General features: G+C 44.5%; 1 protein-coding gene across 7 annotated transcripts in view; it reads left to right on the forward strand.

Moving 5' to 3' along the window:
- Nucleotides 1-14,034: 14,034 nt before the first annotated feature.
- Nucleotides 14,035-23,374, forward strand: part of Septin11 (septin 11) — a 149,953-nt gene continuing 140,613 nt past the window's right edge. For 6 of the 7 annotated variants that reach the window (XM_027388445.1, XM_027388443.1, XM_027388449.1 and 3 more), the window contains exon 1: nt 14,859-14,906. In XM_027388445.1, coding sequence (XP_027244246.1) covers nt 14,874-14,906 — 33 coding nt within the window. In that variant the 5' untranslated portion in view covers nt 14,859-14,873. Of the gene's footprint in view, nt 14,201-14,858; nt 14,907-23,374 lie in introns of those variants that run through there. The other variant, XM_027388444.2, reaches the window with a different exon arrangement.

A 23,374-nucleotide genomic window follows, 5' to 3' on the forward strand; every position in this document is an offset into this window, starting at 1 on the left:
TATAATGATCTGAACATCTGACTCTTGTGTTTGTCAATTCCCTGTGACCTAGGACAGAAGTGATGAAAACAGTACATGGAGAAAGCCCAAGGGAAAAAGTTCCTCAGTGGCCTGGCTAGCCTAGACCCTGGCAGGGAAGAGATGGTTATGTTGACTATGGAGTCCTTGCATGACCCCAGGGACTTGGCCTGACTCAGAGCAATGAGGGAATGAAGACAAGACAAAATAAGGCACTCGGATGCAGTGGGTACAGGTGCATGGGGATCTCTGAGACAGAAGCACCTTGTGATTGCAAAGTGTTTATCATACACAATTGAAGGGGGGAGGAGTTATTGCATGCAGCTGAAGGAGGGGTGGGGTTGTTACATGGAGATAAACAAGGAGGCAGGGTTACTGTATACAGCTCAATAAGAAGGCAGGGTTATTGTGTACAGATAAATGAGGAGTCAGGGTTATTATATACAGCTGGATCAAGGACACAGGCCTAGCTAGTCTTAGTGAGAGCAGTCTCTGTAGGGTATTGATCTTTAGGCTGTAAAGATCTGAGGGGAGAAAGCTGACGTGGATATTTTCTGCACACACTATCTATCAGTACCCACATTTGGACCCTGAGAAAGGTTTTGCTATCTTCTCTGAATTTCACCCCAGGAGGAAGGCTTTGCTATTTCCTTCTGGGGCCATGTCAACCACACACATTCACCAGGACCTCACAAACTCAGGGCTTCCTCCACTCCCCACAGTGGCCCCTGCTTAGTTCTTTGTATTGTAATTTGCTGACATTTAATCAATTTGAACTACATAAAAGCCAGCTCTGAGTAGGTCAACTATGTTAACTCTGTAAGGATAAATCAAGTAGGAGTGAGGATGGCCTAGTCTGTCTCTTTAGAAACTACATCTTCTAGGATTATTTTTTAAAGATTAAAGGCAATTTTCCCCTAATAGTATTTGTTTTCCTTACCTTAAACACAGTACACACTCCCAATATCTATTGGCCCATTTGTCTGTCCATCCATTCATCCATCCATCCATCCATCCATCCATCCATCCATCTTCTATCTCTAGCCATCCAGCCACTCGAATACATTCACATGACTGTAAAAGAAAAATAGGCTGGGGAGATGGTTCTTTGGATGAAAGCATTTGCAGTGCAATCCTGATAACCTGATAACCTGACCTTAATCCCCAGAAGTCACATAAAAAGCTGGTTGCAGTAGGCATATCTATAATCCCAGAACTCCTGAAGAGATGAGATGTGGAAATGATAAAATCATCCTGAAAGCTCACCGGCCAGCTAAACTGGAATATCCTGTCTCAACAAGGTGTCAGAAGAAAACTTACTCCTGGACCTGGTCCTCTACACACACACAAACACACACACACACACACACACACACACACACACACACACACACACACAGAGAGAGAGAGAGAGAGAGAGAGAGAGAGAGAGAGAGAGAGAGAGAGAGAGAGAACGTAAAAACTCTTCTGCTTTAACGGTTATTAGCTGCAAATAGTAGAAACTTGAAGCCTAGCCCTGGCTTGGGTGGCTGGTAACTGGACTCACTCTGTTATTAAAGGGAGAGGTGTTAGTTCTGTTGGCTTGGAAGCTGACAGTATCATGCAGGGGCCAACTCTCTTTTCTCCTCTGCTCTCTATTGTATGTCTCCCGTCTAAGGCTGGCTCCTTTCTTGTGAAGCAGAAATAAGACGTTTATTCTACAAGGCTACATGTGTCCTTGCTTGGACCCCACAGAAGCCAAGAGAACATGATTCCCTTGGACTCTATCGTGCTGTGAAAGCACATCCCAGAGGGACATAGCAAGCCCTCTCTTCCCACTTTTCGGGATAGAACTAGGTCACATAGTCATCCCTGAACAAGTCACTATCAAGAGAATGGAACTGTACTTAGCCCACCAGAGCCACCCCTATCTGGAGAAAATGGTCAGTTTTCCAAGTGCCTTTGGGTGAAATGGAGATGGCCAAATGAGACACCTGAAGTGTCTGTACCTTGCTTGCCTCGTGCCTGCCTGTGCACCCTTCACCAAGGCAAGGGCTATTCCCAGCTTCCTGTGTGTCTTACAGGCAGCACTCTATAGAGATTCCTCCCCTCCCCTTTTGTACAGGAAGGACGGCATAGGGCACACAGTGTCTTACATGGATTCCAATAGGACATAGCTGTTAAGGGCTTAATAAATGATATGATTAGAACTGCGTATTTTTGTTGTTTTTTAAAAAGATTTATTTATTATGTAAACAGCGTTCTGTCTTGCATGTATCTCTACAGGCCAGAAGAGGGCACTAGATCTCATAATGGATGGTTGTAAGCCATCATGTGGTTGCTAGGACTCAAACTCAGGACCTCTGTAAGAGCAGCCAGTGCTCTTAACCTCTGAGCCATCTCTCCAGGCCCAGAACATGCATTTTTTAGGTCAAGAGTTGGTTTCTAACTATGCACCCTGTCCATTTGTCTTATGTACCACACATTATTGTTGTTATTATTATTACTACTATTATTATTTTAGCCCCAGCAACTTTTGTTGGGCCAAGGGGAACTAGAGAGGATTTTGGTTTGCAATGGGACTAGGGCTTGACAGTGTAGCAGCCCTGGCTGGCCCCTGGCAGTGGCATGAGAAAGAAAGAGATCCCAAAACAAGCCATATAACCAGCAGCAATAACAACGGATGCCACTATGTGCATTTTATATGTATGCTCGTTGATAATATTTAATTTATACATATACATACATGCACACATTACTAGCTGTGTTCAGCAAGAACCAAGTTAGGCTAGATGTGGGGACACACATCAGTAATTCAGCATTCAGGAGGCTGAGGCAGGAGTTTTGAGTTTGAAGGCAACTTAGGCTACATCATGAGATGCTCCCTCCTTGTCCTCCACCCCCCAAAAAAAACAGTTAGGTTTGCTTGCCCATATGTTTCTTTATACAGCTAAAGAGTCTCCCCATGTACTCCCAATGGTCTACTATAGAGTGTTAGTGACACTCATGATTCTCTCAGACTTGCTGAGTGACTCTTCAAAGGATACAGCATGGTGACAGGAACTGGATGATGGCTCTAACACATTTGCCCTCAAGTCCTAGATTTGTGGTAGTATTGCTCCTTTCTTCCCTGCCCTCCTCTTGTCTCTTCTTTCAAGAAACATGAACAAAATTTGATGGCCTGTGGTTTCTAGAGAAAGATAACTCCTCCTAGAGTTTTTGATAGAACAAAACAACACCAGGGCTGTGGGGTCAGCTTAGTTGGTTGAGTGCTTACCTGGCACACACACGAGGCCCAGACATCTGGGCGTGATGGCACACGCTTGTGATCTCAGCATTTGGGAGATGGAAACAGGAGGCTCAGGTCATTCCCTAGCTATAGAGGAAATTTTGGACCAGCCTGGTGTATATGAAACGTTCCCTACCCCAATCAAACAAACCAAACACCAGTTAAAAAAACAAAACAAACAATTTTAGCTAATTTTTTAATTTGATGCAATTTGTATAAATATTCCATACCTATTTTTAAGATAAATGTGTTTGTTGGGTTCATTCATCACATATTCACCACCATGCTGAGCCAGCACATTCTCAGGGAGCTAGTAGGGGGCTTTTTCCAGGTCAGTTCCCCTATCCAAGACCCAGGGCCACCACTGTTTGTTTTCCGCTACTGGGGATTAGTTTTGTGTTTCTTAAAATGTCATATAAGCAGGATCATACTCTATATTTTGAGATTTATCCACATTTTACAGAAATCCACAGTTGAGTTTCATTGCTGAGTTTGGCTGGGTATAGCCACACCACTTGCTTGTCCATCACCTATTGAGGAGTTCCAGCTGTTCCCATTGTTTGGCTATTATGAATACTATTATGAATAAAGCTATCATTTTGATGGATTCTTTTTTTGTAGAAACATGCTTTTATTTCTCTTATATAATTACCCGTGAGTGTAATTGTTGAGTCATATGCAAGTATTATTTTTAACTTATAAGAAGTTGCAATCTGTGTTCCAAAGCCTGGTATACTTTATATTCTCACCAATAACAGTGCCACAGTGCATTCTCAGTAACAACTGATATGGCTAGTCTTTCTAATTTTCCATTTCCAAAACTACTGATACTGACCTTCATGTCTTGTGCATTTGGCCCAGCATGTATCATCTCTATGATGTATGCGTTCGCATATTCTGACCACTGATCTTGGTTTTACAAGTGATTCCAATACTTCTTTTTCCTAGTCTGTGTTTGAGTCTTTAGTTTTCCTCCCATTGTCCCAGGTGCATTTTTATTGTTGTGGCAAATACCCTGCCCAAAATCATCTTAGGAGAGAAAGGATTTATTTGGCTTATAATTCCAGGTGACAGTCCCTTATTGAGGGGAACTCACTCAAGCAACTGTCATCTCACACCCACAGACAAGAGCACAGAGAAATGTGTGATGCTACTTGCTTCTTGCACTTAGTTTTCTCTTGTCTTATATAGTTCAGGACCTCCTGTCTAGGGAACGGTGCTGCCCACAGTGGGTTAGTTCTTCCTACATCGATAATCAAGACAAATCCCCTATAGGCATGGTCATAGGGCAACCTGATCTAGACAGTCCTCCCTCATTCAGGCTTCCAATGAAATCAGCAACAGAAATTCCAAGCAAACCTTACTATTGTTGCTATGGTTTTGAGACAGGATTTTACTACATAGGCTGGTTTTGAACTCATAACCTCCTATGTGCTGGGATTATAGGTATACATCAGGCCCCATTTTAGTCCTCCTCCCTCTTATTTCATGTGGCTTATGCTGGTCTTGAACTCCTGATGATTTGGTTTCTGTCTCCCAAGTGCTAAGATTACAAGATATGGTAATAATGATATGAGACACAATTTTTCAAAATTCCTCACACCAACCAGTCAGTATCTGCTTCTGCTGGCCCAGGCAAGACTAATGGAATGGAAAGAGAAGAGGGGGAATATTGATATTCACAGGAATTTAAGACTGGGGGTAGAATTAATGGCAAAAGTAAATGAATTTGGAGGGCTGGAGAGATGGCTCAGTGGTTAAGAGCACTGTCTGCTCTTCCCAGAGGTCCTGAGTTCAATTCCCAGCATCTACATGGTGGCTCACAACCATCCATAATGAGATTCAGTGCCCTCTTCTGGCCTGCAGGCACACATGGAGGCAGAACACTGTATACATGATACATAAATCTTAAAAAAACGAATTTGGAAAATTAACATAATATGAACATAATCCACAGGTATTGGTAGATGAAGTAGCCAGAATTATGAGTGAACTAAATAGAAGAAATTTTACACCATTCACTCAGATGAACAGGCCAAGAGAGACAAGATTACAGTGGCCCCATGCATCAGAGCTCATCATTTGGTAACACTGATGACGCTAGAACAGTAGCTTATTGTAATGAATGATACAAAGGGGAGAGTCAAGTGATTGCTGTCCAAATGTACAGATATGTATGCTTATCTTAATTTAGAAGCAATATTTAGTATTCATAGAGATTAACTATGCAACGTTTCTAGGCTCATAAAATAATCCTATGACTACTGGCTCCAGTAAGAGTGGGTGTCAGTGAGGAGACCTCGGAAATCTATGGGGCCTCTTGTAGTAGATAAGTACTTATCCCTATCCCTACGCCCCATTCCTACAATGGACTTGGGAGCCCATCCCACATGGAGGGATACTCCCTGAGTCTAGACCCACGGGGGAGGGCCTAGGCCCTATCCCAAAGGATATGATAGACTCTGAAGATCCCCCCCCCATGGAAGGCCTCACTCTCCCTGGGGAGCAGAAATGGTATTGGATAGGTAGGGTGTTAGTGGGGGGCAGGGGAGGAGGGGAGGGAGAGGGAACTGGTATTGACATGTAAAATAATCTTGTTTCTGGGGGCTGGAGAGATGGCTCAGAGGTTAAGAGCACTGGCTGCTCTTCCAGAGGTCCTGAGTTCAATTCCCAGCAACCACATGGTGGCTCACAACCATCTGTTATGAGATCTGGTGCCCTCTTCTGGTGTGCAGATATACATGGAAGCAGAATGTTGTATACATAATAAATAAAATCTTTAAAAAAAAATCTTGTTTCTAATTTAAATAAAAAAATTAAAAGAGAAAGAGGAATTCTTGAGGAGTGAGAGATGACAGAGGTAAGGGTCACTGACCCAGCTCCAGGCCTGGCTGCCAAGGACAGTGGTCAGCAGGCTGTGTCATCAGACCCCAGGGACAGTGGTCAGCAGGCTGTCATTAGACCCCAGGGAGTGTGCTGCTTTGTCACAGTGCAATTCTTTATGAGAATCAGTTTTAAAGCACATACATGCGTTAAGGCACACACCCAACCACAAAATACAGGAAACTTCCTATAAGGTTGGATAATTCTCGTCTTTAAGAAGAATGCAAAGAAGTTTTAAAATTTTGCCTTCACTTTTTCAAGTCATACTTGCCTCAAAACAGTGACTAAGGATGAGACTTGTTAGATGCTGATGACGCAATGCCAATAGGATAGTGGGAAAAGGTAAACAAACCTGAGGAGAATGTCATAATGAGGGTCGCAATAGCAAACCTGGCTAAGCAAGCCCCGAATAGTTTTAAATGAGGTAAAATGTCCAGGCCTAAGTGAATTATCCATGGAAGACTCCACCCAAGTGACTGGAGGATCAGTATTAGTCAACTTTGGGGAAAGTAAGACATGAGGAGACTGATAAGGACAAATCCAGCCCTGATTTTCATAGAGAATAAAAGCCATGGGAACTGTCTGAGAACTCATGGTAAATTTAGCATAGCCAAGCATACCTCGGCAGTGAGTTTTAAAGTTTTTACTTGTATCTCCCCCCCACCCCCCGCAGGGCTGTGGATTGAACCCCAAAACTCACATATGCTAGGAAATTGTTCTACCAGTGAACTAAACAATTTTGTGTATGTGTGTGTGTGTGGTGTAATGTGTACATGTGACTGTGTGTATCTGTGGAGGTCAGAGGTTGACATCAAGTGTCTTTTTTATTTGTTGTCTACCATACTTCTTTGAAGCAGGGTCTCTTACTGAGCCTCAAGCATACTGACTGTCTACCCACAGAGCCTTTAGACTCTGCCCATCTTTACATCTGAGCACTGTTACAGGTGTATGCTGTCATAGTCAGCTTTTACCTAGTGTTGGGGAGTTGAGCTCAGGTTTTCATGCTGTATGGAAAGCAGTTTACCCACTGGACCATCTCCACAGCCCCTGAGATGCTTTTTTTTTTTTTTTTCAACAAAAGTATTTTTATGACTGGAATGTTTGATAGTGTTAAAAGTTAATTCTCCTTACACTATAGATTCAATGCAATTCCAATGAGAATCTTAACATTGAAGAAGCTTACGTGGAAAGGCAAGGGAATTAGGGTAGCCAAAATAATTTAGAAAGGAGATTATGGAGTTGGAGAATTCATTTTTCCTGTGTTCAGCACTGACAGCTACCATGATTAAGGTACAGAAGCCTTGGCAAGATGAAAAGTGGACAGATCAATAGAGCAAAACCAGTGATTCACACCAGTCCTCATGCTTGAGCAGCAAGCTGTTCACTAAGCTATGTCCCTCACCTCTACTGAATGAATTTAGGTACAAAAGGAATTCAGTGGTGGGAGAAGAGGGACAGGGACTGGGAGGAGGGACTTTCCTGCATATGATGATGGAAGAAATGAAAATGTTATAACCCCCTTAATTCTTCCTCATAATATACACAAAATAACTAGAAAATACTTATTTTTTACATTTATTTTGCATACAAGCACATGTGTGTGCACACAAGTATGTGTGTGTGTGTGTGTCCACGTGCTTTCCCACTATAGCATACATGAGGAAATCAGAAATCAACCAGGAGGAGTTGGTTCTCTTCCTCCATGAGTGCTGAGGAACAAACTCCAGTTGGCAGGCTTGGTAGCAAGTGCCTGTATCTGCTGAGCCAGCCCTCCAGGCCTAGACTTAAAACTTAACAAGAAATACAGCAGGCATGGTGGTACCCACCTGTAACCACAGCAGACAGGAGGTGGAGGCCCGGGGTTTTTTGAGTTCCAGGCTAGCCTCAACAAACAAACAACAATAAAATCCTAAAAACTATGAAAGTTCTAGAAGATAGCAATAAATGTGGCAATGACTAACTACAGAACCAAAACCCAAGCATAATCCATAAAAGAAAAAAACCACATTAAAAATCTCTGCATTTGACTATTAAAAAAAGGAAATGCCATGTCTTGGCCAGAGTAAGTATTTGTAAAGGACAAACTTGTTAGAGGGCTTGTATCCAGCATCTATGATGATTCTCCAAGCTAACAGGAAACTGTTGTGGAATACTATTTTAGCGGTGTAAAGGTTTGTTACATTTGTTTCTACTGCTTTTGTTAATGATGCAAAGACATATTATATTTGTTTAATTAAATTAACCTGGGGTCAGGAGGATGAGTCAGCAACTAGCTGACAGGAAGTGGTAGGAACTAAGTGAGCCAGGGTTCTTAAGTGGGGGCTGAGCAAAAGGACAGCCATTTTTTCAGGAGATGGGAGCAAGGAGAGAAGGTTAGCTACTTGCTATTCAGCCTCTCTGAACTAGCAGGATTTCACCTCAACCTTTGAATTGTGAGTTCTATAGAGGGATAGAGATTTAGATAAAGTTTCCTTTAGCAGCTGTGTTAGAGCCAGTCCCAGAGGGAATAGAATTCCCAACTGGCTGCTCTGGTAGCTGTGGAGTTGCAATTTCGGGTTGGGACAGCAGTTGCTTAAGGTGCAGCCACTGTATTGAGTGCAAAACAACAGGAAACCCAATTAAAAACCCGCAGGAGAGCCATCATAGTAGCACAAGACTGCATTTCAGCACTGGAGTCAGAGTTTCCCAAGTTCAAGGTCAATCTGGTCTGATTAGTGAGTTGTAGATCAGCCAAGGCTACACAGTGAAATATTGTCTCAACCAACCAAACAAAACCAACCAACCAACCAACCAAACCCCAAACGCAACAAGCAAGGGATATATCATCCAAGAAAGTGTATGGTTGGCAAGTAGATGCTGAAAATCATCAGGGGCGAGGGGAATGTAAATTAAAACCTTCCAAGGGAACAGTGCACACCTACTGGGAAGGCTAAAACTTAAAAGACCAAACATACTGTGGCTGGAGAGCTGGGTAGTCGTTACTTCATGCATCAAAATGAGTTTCAGCATACTATCACCTCAGAAACAAACCCTATGCCTCTTAGTTGTCTCTTGAGCCTCCTCTTGCCTAACAATGAGCTGTCTGTCTCTAGATTTAGACATATAAGTGGAGTCATACCATGAACGCTCTTTTGAGACTTTCCCCTTTCACATGGCATAATGTTTGAAAGATCCATTCATGTATCATGTATCAGTACTTACCCCCTTTATGGAAAAATAAATACTCTACTGTATGGAAATATCATATATTATCTGTTCATCAGTTGACAGGGTTATTGCCACTGTTTGGCTATAGTGTTGAACCCTGTGAATGTCATTGTACCCACTGCTGTGTGGATGTGTTTTCATTTCTCTTGGGTATCTACCCAGGAGTGACATTTCTAGGTCATAGCATAATTGTGCTTAACTGTCAAGCTGCCTTTCACCATGGCTGTAGTATTAGCCCAAATTACAGTCTATGAAGCTTCTGGGTTTTCTCAGTCTTCATCAACACTCAATTATCAGAGCTTGAGGGGTTTTGTTTGCTTTGAATTTTTGAGGCAGGGTCTCTCTACACAGCCCTGGCTGTCCTAGAAGTCACTATGTAGACCAGATTGGCCTTGAACTCACTGCTTCTGCTTCCTGAGTGCTGGGATTAAAGGCCTCCACCACCATGCCCATCAGCCTTTGACTTATTATAGCTGTCCTAATGGATGTGAACCGTTGCCTAGTTGCTGTTCCTTATTTGCTTAGAAGTTTACACTTTCCCCATTGAAAGGTCTTACCACCATTGTTGAAAAATCAGTTGACAGCTGACAGGGATTTTTGGATCTTAGCTCTATCCCATTATTAATGGGTCTATCTTGTATCTGTGAAACTCGGAGTGTGAGCCCTGCGACTTGTGGCTGTTTTGGGTCTCTGAACTTCCACAGGAACTGGGGAATTGAATTATCAATTTTTACCAACAGGTGAGTTGAGTTGCTGAAAGGAACTGTGCTGAATCTATAAATCAGTTTGGGGAGTTTGTCACCTCATGTTTTCCAATTCATACACATGAATAGTTTTCCATTTATTTGGATTCAAATATTGGGGTGGGGATGGGATTTATCTCATTATCGAGTGCTTACTTGGTAAACCCTCTGCAAGATCCAGGGTTCAAATCCAAGTATCTCATTAAAATTTGTTTCCAGAAATATTTTTGCATATCTTTAAAACCATTCTCCTAAGTTCTTTATTCATTTTGCTGTGAATATAAATGAAAATGTTTTCTAAATTTTATTTTCATATTGTCCATGGCAAATGTGTACAAATACAATTGATTTTTAAGTATTGATCATGTATCCTATACATCCTTGCTGAGCACATTTATTAGCTTTTAATATCCTTAAGATATCCTCTATATAAGGTCATGTCCTCTTTGAATAAAAACTGTTTTAAGTTTTCCTGTCTAATTTGCATGCATTAAAAATGTTTTATTGAACATCTTAACATAACATTGCAGGAGTTCAGGATCTCTTGCTTTATTCTCTAAATGGAATGTAGTGATGGTTTCTAACTCTTTCTCTTTTCCTTTTTTAAATTTTTTAAAAAGATTTTATTTATTTATTATGTATACAACATTCTGCTTCCATGTATATCTGCACACCAGAAGAGGGCACAAGATCTCATAACGGATGGTTGTGAACCACCATGTGGTTGCTGGGAATTGAACTCAGGACCTCTGGAAGAGCAGCCAGTGCGCTTAACCTCTGAGCCATCTCTCCAGCCCTCTTTTCCTTTTTTGACAGGGTCTCACTATATAGCCCTGTGTATCTTGGAACTGGTTACATAGTCTAGGCTGTTTCCTATTTTATCTTCTTGTATTTGTTTTATGTATTTCCCATTTGTTTCTGTATTGTTTCTTATTATCTGTTTTGTGTTTTCTTAATGTATCTTTCTTATACTGTGGTCAAAGTGCTCTTACATTAGACTTTTCAAAAAGAAAGTGGAGAGCTACAGAAACAACCTAGATAACCTACTTAAAAAATAAGAATAAACTACAGAATTCGTAAGTTCTGTCTTCATGTCTCTTAATTCCAGATTCAAAATCAACAGTGTCTACTCACCAAGCTCAGATCAAGTGATCTCTTGAGAGCTCTAAGGGGATGGGATGAAGGGTCTGCTGAGTGCTTTATCTTCAGGAATCTTTTATAAGAGACATTTACTTTCTACCAAGGTGTAACATTTTCTTGAAAATCTCTCCAAATAATCATGATCCCACTAAAAAGGGGTCCTGCATGAGTAACGATGTCAAACATTGGGTATATATCTTTTCTAAAATGAAAATCTGAAGTCACTTGTATGTTTACTAGCCCCTTGGGTTCTTCACTGCCCCTAGGATCAAGCACCAATTTCTGCCCATGGCAGTCATGACTGTTCATAGGCTTAGTACATGGTTCCATCTGTATCCAAATGCGACTCAACATTTATAGACTAAGCAAGTATTTATTGGTCACTCAACCTTATTAAGTATTGCAATGTTGCCAAAGTTCCTTTAAAGAGGAAGACACTAGCAACATCTACCTCTTCCTCCTAAGGTCCAGAGACAAACTGAGGCACCATTCTACCAAAGTTCACTCTGGGAACCAATGAGTTGTTGGGATTCCCTAGTCCACAGGTGAGGGGTTACTTACTGGAGGGTAGGTGCTCCCTTCCTAGAGGCCACATTGAAAACCGACATCACCCAGCAAGGATGAGGGCTTTCCAATAGATGGATCCCCTTTCTTCCCAGCCTATTCACTCTACTACTTCCTGAAGGCCAAATGCAGTTAAGGCAGAGGTACACGGAAAACGTGGGAGTGAGTGGCTGCATACTCAGTGAGGATCCTCACTGCCTCTCTGTAAGGGGATGCAAACAGTCACCAAGCACAGTTGGGATGATCTTTTGCAAATAGACACAGGTGAATGTCTCAAGATGGCAGTTGTTTGGCTCAGAGGATAGACCTGTACATGTATGTATGTTGTGTGCAGGACGCCAGAAGACAAAGACGCACTCTTATGGCGAGTTCATGTGTATTATTACTGTGACAACCTCTCAACTGCCTAGTTCATCTGCAACAATGGCTAGGGTGCCAGTAAGTCACAGTCCCTGCCTGTTATCTGAAGTTATAGCACTAGCCTCCGTTTTTAATTTTAAAAGTTTTAAGTTTGGACAAGGAATTATACATAATCCTTTTATCCCCCCCCCCCGTTCCCCACCCTCTAACCCCCCCTCAACCAAGGAGCAAGAAGGCATTGGCTTAAAGTCACAGAGGAAAGGAATTCTTTGTTTTTGAGCGCTCTCGAACAGCACCCACACACGTGACATCTTACAACCCTGACAAGGTTTTGCCTACTGTGTGTCTGGCATAAGTGAGGTCCCCATTCTCAAAAGATTTGATGCCTCCAGGACAGAAAGTGATCAAAACACAACTTAGTGAGGCCTTATGTCACAGCCCCTCACTCCTCCTTCACCACACTCTTCTCTAGGTTCCACCGCCAGGGGTGGAATTCACTCCAGAGGCTTCTGGCTCCTCATCCACCTACTAGAACAGCATCAGATCAGCCTCTGGTGAACCAGCTCTGGAGGGCCACTCACCCTCAGCCAAAGACTGGGCAGGGCAAATGAATCCTGCGGCCCTCTGTGGGTGGGCCAGGAGAGGTACATTTAAAGCTCCCAGAAACTTGGATGTTTGATGTCTCAGGTCAGGCTCTGAGGAGCTCCAATTCAAGCAGGCAGTTTCTTAATAGACCTGGTTTCCCTTGAGGGCGCATTCACGTGGACTGAATACAGCCCTTCAGTGCCTCTTTCCCCGCGCTTCAATCCACCTGGTTTCCTCAACTCAATCAAGTAGCTATCCTCTTCCGGTCATAAGTCCCCCGTGGGAATCTACAACGCGTGGCACCCCTCACTGTTTACCCCATATCAGATGCATGCACAAGGACCCCACAACTTCGCCTGCCACCCAGACGCTCCGGCATCTATTGGAAAAATCATTCCCAGTCCCACGCACCCACTTGTCACCCGCTTCGCGCCTTCGCCTTAGCCCCGCACCCCGCAGCCAGGCTTGAGCATGCACGCCTCTGGCCCCTGGGTCATCGGGTCTGTCTCCGGGGATCTAATGACGTGGGCTGACCTCTCTGCACCAGTGACCTCTCCGGTAATACCGTGGAAAACGCTCTGGAGCAAGCTCACAACGATCTAAATTCTCCAGCGGGCACCGGAGTTTTCTCCTGTCTCCAGCAGCGGGTGGTTGGGTCGGCCACGGAACCAACTACTACAGCCTCTTCCTCTCCAAAAGCGATCCCCAGCCCGGCTGCACGACACAGCGACGGCTTCCAGCAGCTGGCTTAGTCTCTTTTCTGAAGGGAAGCCCCGAAGACCAGCAATTCTTTCCTTGTGGGGTACGCTCTGCCCTAGTGGATTACCCACCACACCCTTTAAGCGTTGTGAGGCGTGTCACGAGGGCAACTTTCCTCTAGATGTAGCCCCTGCTCCCTGTCCCTGCCCCACCCCATAGCAGCCCCAGGTGCCGGCTCCGCGCAGCGCGTGGCAGCCCCGGGTTGGGACCTCCGCGCCTAGGCTTTTACGCGGACTCCAGCACGTGCTGCAGCGGGGGGAGGCAGGCAGCGCCAAGGCTTGGGACACCTTAGTGACATAGAAGAAAGTCACAAGAGGGAAGATAGCTGACTATAGAGGGTCTTAGCCTACCTGCTGACCAGGATCATGGTTTGCTCGCTGCATTCGGTCGCTTGACTGGGGCCGGGGCGCTCCCAGCACCCCCGTTCAGGGACAGCCAATGGTCGCGTCCAGGCGGGAGGCCATGTTGCTGGAATAAAGCGGGCGGGGCGGCGCGGGCGAGCAGATGCGGCTGGAGGCGCGCGGGAGCCGGGCGCGAGCAGGGCGCAGCCGCGAGGGAGGCGCGGGGGAGGCCATCGGGAACCCGGGCGCTAGCAGCAGCTTGTGTCGGCCGAGAGCAGCCGGGCGCAGCTGGAGCCGCAGTCGCGATGGCCGTGGCTGTAGGGAGACAGAGTGTAAGTGCCGGGGCCTCGCTTCCCCAGCGCGCTGATCCCGGGGCGCCGTTGGGCTGTGTTTGGGGCGCGTGCGGGTGGAAATTTGCGGGGACCGGGAGGGGGCTCTGGGTGGTGGCTGCTGGGGCTGTGGGTGTGTGCATGCATTTGGGCGCGCGTCTGGGGCGGAGGGGAGCTTGGGGAGCCGGCAGGTTCGGAGCCTACCTGATGCAACTGTGGATCTCCTAGGCGCGCCCCTATTTCGGGGATGCGGGAGAAAAAGGACCCCTCTGCGAGGCTCCCTTTAAAGGGGTAGCTTGAGCCGCTGCTTTCCCCAGATACCTCCCTCTCCCCGCGCACACCGCTCGGCTGCTGACCGTGGAGGAAGGCGCCCGCTGCGGAGGGTTTCCTCGCGGTTCTCCCGCGCCCCGGGGGCAATAGGGGCATGGGAATTGGGAGCCGAAGCGCTGTGTCACACGGCTGTAGAAGCGGGTCCAAGGGGTGGGATTTCCGTGGTGGCTTACCCCCGGTGTATTGTGAAATTCCGGACACCCTCAGGCGCCCACCCGGGTGACCCGGCCCTGCCCAGGATGTGGACAAAGCCCTAGACACACAAAGTTTTCAAAGGGCTCTCTTTCGGGGTGGGTGGAAGTCCTGAAATACTCTGCGGCTGGCAGGCCGGGGGCGGCGGTATTGAATGCGGGGCTCGAGGAAGAGGAAGGAAGGGAGGGTGAGTGTCTGGAGGAGTGTCCCAGCACCCGAAGGCCGGGAGCGGATGCTCCTATCCCGACTCTGGGCCCGGGTACACGCCACGGGCCGCGCCTCTTGGAGTATGCGACTCTGGGTTTGCAACTTCGGAGCCAGCTAGAGCGAGTGGGACTTTGAGGATGTAGTTCAGGGTTTGCTCCCCAGCCACGGGTGAAAAGAAGGGAAGGGGCGGTGGCGGTGGCCCTTCCTTTTTATTGAAAGGAGCCAAGCCCAGAGGGAAAGGCGGAGTCCTCTTTTCTCTTTCGCATTTTCTTTGTCGACGATCATAGCCCACTTTTGCCTGGTCTGCCATTGGGGCGCCTCCCGTGGAGTCCTTCCCTGGCTAGAACCCCATCTTCTTTTTCTTCCCTTTCGAACTTTGCACTTAGCTGCAGGTGGTGGCCTGGCATTTTGTAGATATAGTGAAAAGTCTTAGGTAGATGCTGAAAGCTACGAACCCCGGATGTTCAGACTCTTGGCTGTACCCCACTGTACTTCTCCGGACACACACCTTCTGCACTCCCTGGGGAGTCTCAGCCCAGCATGAAGTTCATGGGGTCACCCTTTGCAACACCTACCTTGATTTGGTGGTTCGGTTTCTTTCTTTCTTTCTTTCTTTCTTTCTTTCTTCCTTCCTTCCTTCCTTCCTTCCTTCCTTCCTTCCTTCCTTTCTTTCTTCTTTTTTTTTTTTTGTTGTTGTTTGAGGTGTTTTGAAAGACTTTACACGGTGATAAAATGTGCGCTAGTCATCGCTAAGTGTTCCTGTGGATTTTTTAGGCCTTCCAAACTCTGTTACATGACATCGTCCTAAGAATTTTGTCTTCCTCTTCACACAAATTATGCTCTTGTTAATTGGTCCGAGGCTATCATTAATGAGGGAATTTACATAGTCTCTGGGCCGATCTCTTTAGAAACCAAGGTTAAATCTGGCCCTCCCCACACTTATTTTCAGGGCACAGATTCAAAGAACTAAAATAACAATATATGTTTTAGATGCATTGGCAAGCGTCTGGGAATGCAAGTATCCTGTGTAGGGGTTGTCTTTTCGGCAACACTTATTGCGGGTGCATTCTTGAGGATTGGGGGAGGTGGAAGAAATAATTTGCTGCACATTTCCAATAAATTAGTAGGTTCATATCTGTCAGTTAAATAGGAACAATATGTGGGCTTAAGATTTAGTTGTGTGGCTGTGATCATATCCAAGAAAGGGTCTGCCAGCCATATGTGAGCTTAATCCTACAGACTTCTCATGTAAGACCTTTCGTTCAGATAATCGGGGAGATTTTTAAAGTATGCATATACAGAAAAGAGTGCTTCTCTATGTGTATTCTCTGTTGTCACCGGAATTAAGATCAAATTACTTAAAACTTAAAAAAAGAAGACACCCCACCCCCAGTTGTAAGCACGACAATCAGGACTGAACTACAAAGTTGAATAAGGCTACCGAGGTTGTGTGATCCCATTTACATGGAGTGGTCAGACTGCTTGCTCTCTGGGATCTTTTAAAGAGTAACCTCTGAAACTTCCCGTCCTCAGACCAGCTTCATCGAGTGCAGAAGATTCTCCAAACCCAGCTCCTAACAAGTCTGTGCTTCTATAATATTGAAATTTTCAACCTCCCCAGTCCCTTTATCTGCCCTGGGTTTGGACAGAAGAAAGAAAGGGGATGGGAAGGGAGAGAGCCACTCCAAAGTGAACCTACTTACAAATGGAGTTGCCTTAGTTCTTCAGAATTCATTAAAAAAATTTAAAAAGAGTTGTCAAGGAAAATATAAATCTTTCTCCTGTCTGTACAAACCACTGTTCCTGTCCAGATTGAAGAGTGACTTTAGTTGCTCTCAGTTTTAGACATTCTAGTGTGACATTTGCAGTGGATAACAATTGAGTTTTAATGGATAGAAACATTTATATGATAAGGGCCTGGGGTTTGTGGTGGTTTTATATCCTGAGTATTAACTCCAGGTCCTTGTGCTTTCAGTCTGCCACTGAGCTACCTACCCCATCCATCAAATGCTGTGTTTTCTATATTATTGAAATGTATATATTCAGTTACAACTGCTTAAATTTCAAGGCTAAATTCACACATTTCTTAGGGAGAGCTATGTTATTGGTGACCAAGCAAAAGCTAAAGTTTAATGTGATGCCATTTATTCCATTTTTAATCTGTGTTCATAGCTTGTCCATTTCCTCACTGGCCTCGGCCCTGAGAAGACCTGAAGCACAGGTGCTATTTCCAGAGTGCACCTAGTTTAGCAAGAGTGCTTCTTTTCTATGGACGTGTCTCCAGTTTGAATGGTTTAGTATTTTTGCATCCACATGCTGAAGTATCAGTTTATCCGGGAACAATGCATGGTAATTACTCTGCCTGGGAATCCGGCCTTATGTAGATGTCTCTCTCTTAGGGCATGGTATCTAGGTTATAGTGTCTAGGAACTGGAAAGAACTTTAGGAGTGAGGTGGTTTAGTTACTTCCCCAGTGTAGAAATGCTGCTGCTTCTTTTTTCCCTAGCTAAAGGTCTGTTTCAACTTTACCAGTGGAAATGACTTATGATGTCCTTCAAGAAATTTGTTTAATTGCCCTTTCATCCATTGAGCTGAAAGAAATGGAAAAGCAAGTTACTAAACCAAGTGCACATTGGTTATTTAATACTGCTTATGAGTATCTGCTTCATGCCTGTCTCTCTCCCTGGAGTTAGAGTTATAGCTGTGGACAGTAAACTGCCTTCTGACTTGAAGCAGTTATTTATGTGTTTATTTATAAAAGGTTCAGAGTCCCTGCATGTTAAAGTGACATGGCATTTGTAAACTGGGGAGAAAGGAATTATGTGCCTATTGCTAAGGACAGGTAGAATCAGGGAGCGGGCTTTTCTGAATCACTTCAGGTAGTTTTAAAGATACCTCCTCTCTTCAAGAGGTGGGGGTTATGTGTGAGGAAATAGTGACAATGAAGTGATGTTTTCTTTTGTTCTAAGTTGGCTTTTCTGTGATTTGAAAACTTGACGACAGATGGAAGAATCTAGATTGATGTGTGTGTCAAACAATTAATGGAGCTGAAAAAAGCTCAGAGAAGAGCCAACTATACAATATATGGACTCTGTGGCTGGGGTGTTTTCTAGAAAAATCATAACTCTTTAGCCAGTGATATGAACTGTATGCATTGAGGACTAAAAGAGTAGCAAGAACAGTTTAAAGTACAGAAGTGCTTCTTTTAAAACTGTTTGAAAACCAATTAATTTCTTAAAAGAAATTTTTTCTCCTGGGAGCACTGTTCACAGACTCTTGTCCCTGAAAAGTCTTTAGTTCCTTTTCTACACCTAAGTGTTGACTCACCGTCCAGACATTAGGTGGGGGAGAGTTAATGCCAGTTCCAGCTACAGTGGGAAGAGTTTGAGTGAGGACACCTGAGACCTGGTCCTGGTCAGTCTCAGCCAAAGTTAAATATTTGAGTTGTTAGTTTATGGTGTCTGCAGCATGAGCATGCCGAACCCACAATCTGATCTCCTGGATGTGGGGGCTGGGGTCCTGTTAGACTGAACCATCTCCGCATCCCCCAGGGTCAACTTTTAATCCTAATGTTTAAAAGTCTTTTTTTTTTTTGGTTTTTTTTTTTTTTTTTGGTTTTTCGAGACAGAGTTTCTCTGTGTAGCTTTGGAGCCTGTCCTGGCACTCTCTGGAGACCAGGCTGGCCACAAACTCACAGAGATCCACCTGCCTCTGCCTCCTGAGTGCCAGGATTAAAGCCATGCACCACCAACGCCCGGCGTTTAAAGTCATTTTTAATCCTAATGTTCACTTGGCAATTTTGGGTTGGCACATTGAAGATCAATAAAGTCGTTTAAAAAAATCTTTTAAATGACCTTTAGCAATGTGTCCATACTACAGTGGAAGTGAGACTCAGGAAAGCAGAGAAGGGAACATGCCCACCACCGTCAGGTGACAGCTTTCCATCAGTCTGCGGAGGTTTACTTCCCCAAGTGTAACCCATCTTGCTTAAACTGTTAAATAGAAACCAAACAGCATGCCTGGCTGGCCCTGCCTGATCATCTAAACACTTTCACACTGGATGCTTAGTGTTGGGCATGGGCTACCATGTGTCTGTTGGAACAAAGGGATGAATAATGGTGGGGCTCCAGGTTGCCACATTTGGAGGGCCGGCATTGATTGATTGCCAGAATGCCCCCCCACCCCCAAATGAAGATGCCACACTCTGGAGCAGGATTCTGGGTTTTTTGTTTTTGTTTTTGTTTTTTTGTTTTTTTGTTTTTGTTTTTCTTAATTTGTTTCAGGGAAAGAAGAGGCTGCATTTAGATTTTCTTGTCCCCAGCTGGGATTTATCTTTTGTGGCCTTGGCTACACACGTCACAGTTGGGGTCAGTGAAGCTGAACCATTATTTAAGACTCAGCAAATCTAAAGCTTTTATCCTTTTCCCCAAGGGGGACCTACTTTATAATATAACCAATACCCTCCCCGCCTCTTTGAAATCTAGATTGACAGAACTCTCTTCAACTAAACAATGCCTCCCCTGACCCACTCAGCGCTGTCGGCAGTCCATCAATGCCGCTTCTGTTGAACATAAAAACAATTCATGGGCTAAGGTGACACAGGCAGGATCCTAAAAAGAATTTGCTGGACGATCAGAAATACAGTTTGCATTGTTTCAGTCCTGGCCTGAGTTAGACGTCAGGAGTGTGTTCCCTGGTGTAACTGAAGAAATGCTAACTTGTTAGTGTCCATGCCAGTGAATGAGAGCATGGTGCTCATGACACGGGAAGTCATGAGTGCAGACGCTGTCTGTCCACTTGTGGAACTGTGGCCCCTGTGGGACGGCGTGTGATGTGTTAAGCAAGGGAGCAAGCTCAAAAAGCAGGAAGGAGTCATCCTCCAAGAAGGTAACTTTGGACCCCACAAGGAGGAATTCTATTCAAAACAAACACACAAAACTTTTTTTGTTGTTGTTGTTGAGCAAAAAGAAGTTAATTAATATGAAACCTAACTTATCTCTTTCTTCTTCCTTTTCTTTTCTTTCCTTTCTTTCTTTCTTTCTTTCTTTCTTTCTTTCTTTCTTTCTTTCTTTCTCAAGACAGGGTTTCTCTGTAACAACCTTAGCTGTCCTGGAACTAGCCCTGTAGACCAGGCTGGCCTTGAACTCACAGAGATCTGCCTGCCTCTGCCTCCTGGGTGCTGGGATTAAAGGCGTGGGCTACCAGCATCTGGCGACCTTATTTCTTTTGCTAAGTAGCATCACTTGGGGAAGACTTTATAATTTTCTTAGAAATTGAAAACAGTCATTCTTTGCTTGTAGTGCCCTATTTCATCAGGTGTTGCTCATTCACTTTTTGTGCACAAGTGCTGAGATTGTTTCGGTGACTCATACATAGTCCCTGCATCTCACTGTGATTTGTTTCTTTAATTGAGGTGTTAGCCCAAATGGCTGAGCCTAGCCCGTTAGGGGCTCCTGGAACCTGGCTCCTGTTCTGTAAATCCAGTGGCGTTGCTTTCCTGAATGAGGAAATAAAGGTGGCCATGGACATGCGTTAGTAAGCTTGTAATAAGTTATAATAAGCATGGATGAGTTGAGAGAATGGTGTGAGGAAGTAAGCGGGCCCTGTGAAGAAATCTAGTATTGCTCAGCCGTTGGCACTCAGGGTTGGTGGACTGAAGTGAGAGAAGAGGTCCACGTTTCGTAGACATTTTTATATGGACGTGTCTTTACCGTTGTTACTCTCCGAATACTTTATATCCTGTTCATGCTTTGCTCCCAACCTAAAATATTTCTGAGTTTTGGAATTGGTTGAAGGAAGGCATTAAAAATTTGCAAACTACTAATTCTTCAGGGCTAATTTCTCGAGAGGAATCTTGAGAAAGGATCAGGAGAAGGAGATACCTTTCACACTGAGGAAAAGCGAGAAGACTGGGGAACTTTATCTGCAACTAGGATTACCAGAAAAAGGGATGTAAAACCCGCTTGATCCTGTGAGAATAGGAATATGTATTAAAGACTAGAGTTTCCGTAAGTTTTAAGACCTGTTCCATTCATCTCAGTTATGTATTTTTATGCCGTATGCTTTTGTGAATCTCATTAAGAGAGTCCCCTGAATTTATTCTGACTTGATTTCAAAACCTAGGAAAAAAGTAGCCACCGAAAATCTTTGTGCAAAGAAACTTGTTCAGAATCTTGATTTTTGTTTTTTCTTTTTTTTTTTGAGACAGGATCTTACTGTATATGTCACACTGGCCTTGAACTAGGTATGTAACTGCTAAGTAGCACGGTGTGGTCTCAAAATACATGATCCTCTGCCTCCACATACTGGCATTATAATATGTGTCACCATGTCTGGTAGTATCTTGATGTTTACATTTATTCTATTCAATTTTCTGTTGAAACAATTATGCCCCTATTCTCAAGATATACAATATGCAGAGTGTGTGTATGCTGCTGTACAAGTGAGGTATGTATGCTTCCTGTACATGGCCTCATGCACACAGGAAAGTGAGGCATGAGCCATCACACACCTAGTTTGAGGCAGCCCATTGGTGGGTAAAACTTTGGGATGGTGATGGTTAGTTTTTGTATTGCTGTGGACAAGAAAAGAGAGAGGATTTCTTTTTGCTCAGGTTTGAGGGGATATAGACCATCCTGATGCAGAAGCAAAGGTAGTGGCCAGCTCCATGGCATCTTGTTCACATCATGGAGGACCAGGAGCCAGTGAATCTGAGCCCAGAAGTGGAGCTAGGTAGGCTGTGACCCTCAAGGGCATTTCCTCCAGCTAGGCCCCACCCCTCAAAGCTTATACAACCTCCCAAAACAGTGCTACCAACTTGAGACCAGGTGTTGAAATATGTGAACCTGTGGATGACGTTTTAACGTTCAAGCCATACAAGGAATCAAAGCTTTTAGACCAATGTGCACACGGGCCTACCATTTATTAAAGTGTGTTGAGGTAATAATTGACTCTGAGGTTTGGTGGCTTACATAGTAAAGAGTTATTTCTCATTGAAGGTTCTCGTTGGTTCCATCATTGAGGGCTGCTCTGTTTGACTCCAGCACTCAACCCAGGCTTGCATTTCTGGTGACAAAGGAGAAGGACATGCTGGATCCTGAGCCGACTTTGATGGATCACTTTCCCTTGAATTTCATTAGCTAAAGTAAATGATCATCCCCAAACTCATCAGCATGAGGCTGGATAATCCAAGCTTGTGCACTTTGGGATGGGAGGTTAATCCTCCAGGGAGAAACAGCTAGTATTTTGAATAACAAATTGGCCATATTGCCCTATAAACTGAATCTCCTGAATCCTCAATGAAGCCTAGGGTCCTTATTATTTGTAGGTGTGTGTGTGTGTGTGTGTGTGTGTGTGTGTGTGAGAGAGAGAGAGAGAGAGAGAGAGAGAGAGAGAGAGAGAGAGAGAGAGAGAGAGAGAGAGTTATTCCTAGGCCTATTCTGATCACAGCTAGTCATGGTGGGATGATGGCAAAGTAGTAAGGAAAGCTAAAGAAAGAGGAACATCTAGAGTAAATTGAGGGCCCAGAGTGATTGTGCCTATTGTTCACCCGTGATGAGCTTCCAGTGGCATCATCACTAAGCGATGTGGTGACCTTCCGAAAGACCTTCTGTACTGCTTGCTGGTGGCCCCAGCTTGGGACTTCACTCTATGGGAAATGGCTGTGAGGCCATTAGGATTTCCAGCTGCTCGACAGAATCATTTCCCTTGGGAGGCTTCCAAAGCAGACCTTTCCCAGCCGGCCTGTCCTAAATGCAGATGTCTCACTTCCTTTCCTTGCTTCTCCCTCTACTGAGAGGCAGCCTCTCAGAACATTTTGGGGGAGACTGCAGGCTCTGAAACCAGGCTGCTCCAGCAGGATTTGCCAAGCTCTGTGACCTTTGGTAGGTTACTTTTCTCCTTTGTAGAATAGTAACAGTTCTTTACTCAAAGAGTTACAGATGAAATGATTTAGCCCACTCAGCCGTGTTTACAGCTACACTTGGGTGGTCTACAAAGAACCTTAGTGGAAGCAGTAACAGCTTTGTGATGAAGGCTGGGTTCAAGCTTCAGACTGCCACCCGGCTCATTTTAGCCGGAACTGTAACCCCCTCACCCCCTTCAGGTTAGCACACCTTTGAATCATGTACTAAGCGTTCCCACTCTGAAGCCCATCGTGAAGGTTCATAACCCCCTTCCCCCCCATTGTAGATGGGCTTTGGCCAGTTTCTTTCTTTGAATTCCCATGCTAGTGGTTGACTGCAACATTGTGGCATGCCACTTATAGTTCTCTAGAGTATGTCTTAGATACTTTATCTTTTTAAAAGATATTAATGAATAGTTGGGCATGGTAATGTACCTCTAATCCTAGCTCTCTGGAAAATGAGGCAGGGGAATTATTGTGAGTTAGCCTGAGCTACAGAATGAGACCATTCCAAAAAAGAAAACTCATAAACAAGTGAATAAATA

Source organism: Cricetulus griseus, assembly GCF_003668045.3.
Source record: "Cricetulus griseus strain 17A/GY chromosome 1 unlocalized genomic scaffold, alternate assembly CriGri-PICRH-1.0 chr1_1, whole genome shotgun sequence".
Lineage (NCBI taxonomy): Eukaryota > Metazoa > Chordata > Mammalia > Rodentia > Cricetidae > Cricetulus > Cricetulus griseus.